Raw genomic sequence first — 1,697 nt, forward strand, 5'->3', positions numbered from 1 at the left:
AGCTGAGCATGGTGGTGGGCACCTGTAATCCCAGGTACTCGGGAGGCTCAGGCAGGAGAATCCCTTGAACCCCTGAGGCGGAGTTTGCAGTGAGCCGAGATTACGCCATTGCACTCCACCCTGGGCGACAAGAGTGAAAATCTGTCTCAAAAAAATAAAAATAAAAAATAAAATAAATAAAAAGCAATGGAAATTTGGAGGAAGAAGTAGTGAATCAGCCTCTCTCTTCTATATGCTGTATTTTATTGGAATATGAGTAAGTACAAGGGTAATATGAGAAATGGCGGGGGGGTTCTAGTCACCAAAATGGCATCTGACTCTCCAAATGCAGCAATGCTCATTTCAGTGGGTGCTTCACTGTGACTCAAGATTTGTCACATGAGGACATAAGGGAATTTGAATAAAGCCAAGATACGCTCCTAAAATCAATCGACTCTTCCAACAGATTTAACAGAAGATCTAACAGTAATCAACCTATAAGACACTAACCTACTCAACATAAATTGATTCTAAAATACTTTTTAAAATGAATTATTGCTAATGCAAAAAGTCAGGAAATAAGTCTAGGAATTTGTTTTCCTAATGGCACTTCCATTTACGTATTGGTAGAGGTCACCAAAACACATTACTAGGTGTCCATGTATCATTCCCCTGTTCTCCTTTTATAACCTTATTCTTCAAAAATAAAAGGTAATTAAGTGAAAGCATCAATTAAGTATTTCCTTCCTTTCTCAAAACATATAAATACAAATATAACTTAATCTTTGTTTTATAGTATATGCCACTACGCTATACGGCAAACAACCCTGGCAAATCCACTGCATAGTCACCCTCAAATTATAACTATTCATTTCTCCCCAACCAAAGGGAAAATAATTTTCCCAACTCCTCCAATTATATGCCAAAAGAATTAGAAAATACGGAAAAAAAGATTCACAGCGGCTTGTATAAGTGTCAAGTGCCAACATTTCACTAATAACCAAGATTTCCTATTGTACAGACTTTTAATTGTATCAAATCATGAATCTTCTAGGGCACAGAAAACAAAGACTAAATGGTTCTGCCAATTTACAATGATCATATTTCACCTTTAGAAGTGTAATCACCATAGAAGCAACGAACTCATCGAATTCATCTTTCTGTCTCCACTGATTAAACGGATCCTGCGCTACAGGCATAATCGGCTAGTTTCTGCCACCACTCATATACATAGGCCTCCAAAGCACTCTACAAGCCAGGGCTAGGCTGTCTAGAAATCCGCACTGTGTCACTGCATAAGACAGTTTCCCACTGCACATACCCAGGAGGAATAAAACCACCTAAGCACTCTCGTCAGATCTTAGCAAGGCTGCAAAATGACAGGAGTTGCTAACCAAAGAGCAGGCAACAACAATCACCACCTTTAAAAATCATTTAAGCAGTTTTCTTCTCCGCCATCTCACTTCCCTCCTCCTCCTCGTCATTCTCTCTCTTTCACACACACACACACACACACACACACACGCACGCACGCACGCACTGCAGTTCATCCCCAGCTTTGCAAGTGACATGCTGGACTGACAGCCGGCCCAGAACTCATTCAGGGCCCTCAAATACAGACATTCTCACCTGAACACGCCAGGCAACTTCCACCCGCACCATCACTTCCATCCTCCCCGACACACACACACTCGCCCTCGCAAGCTCTCCCCACACCA

At 41.4% G+C, this 1,697-nt stretch overlaps 1 protein-coding gene across 2 annotated transcripts in view; it reads right to left on the bottom strand.

Annotated features, from left to right (window-relative positions):
- SMAP2 (small ArfGAP2) overlaps positions 1–1,697 on the bottom strand; it is an 82,122-nt gene that overhangs the window by 47,337 nt on the left and 33,088 nt on the right. Inside the window, exon 1 of one of the 2 annotated variants that reach the window (XM_011977642.1) lies at positions 1,401–1,472. The exons of the other annotated variant lie outside the window; for it this stretch is intronic. Within the exon in view, the coding sequence (XP_011833032.1) occupies positions 1,401–1,413 (13 nt within the window). The 5' untranslated portion in view covers positions 1,414–1,472. Of the gene's footprint in view, positions 1–1,400; positions 1,473–1,697 lie in introns of those variants that run through there. 2 annotated transcript variants of the gene reach the window in all.

Source organism: Mandrillus leucophaeus, unplaced genomic scaffold, assembly GCF_000951045.1.
Source record: "Mandrillus leucophaeus isolate KB7577 unplaced genomic scaffold, Mleu.le_1.0 Scaffold182, whole genome shotgun sequence".
NCBI classification, from domain to species: Eukaryota; Metazoa; Chordata; class Mammalia; order Primates; family Cercopithecidae; genus Mandrillus; species Mandrillus leucophaeus.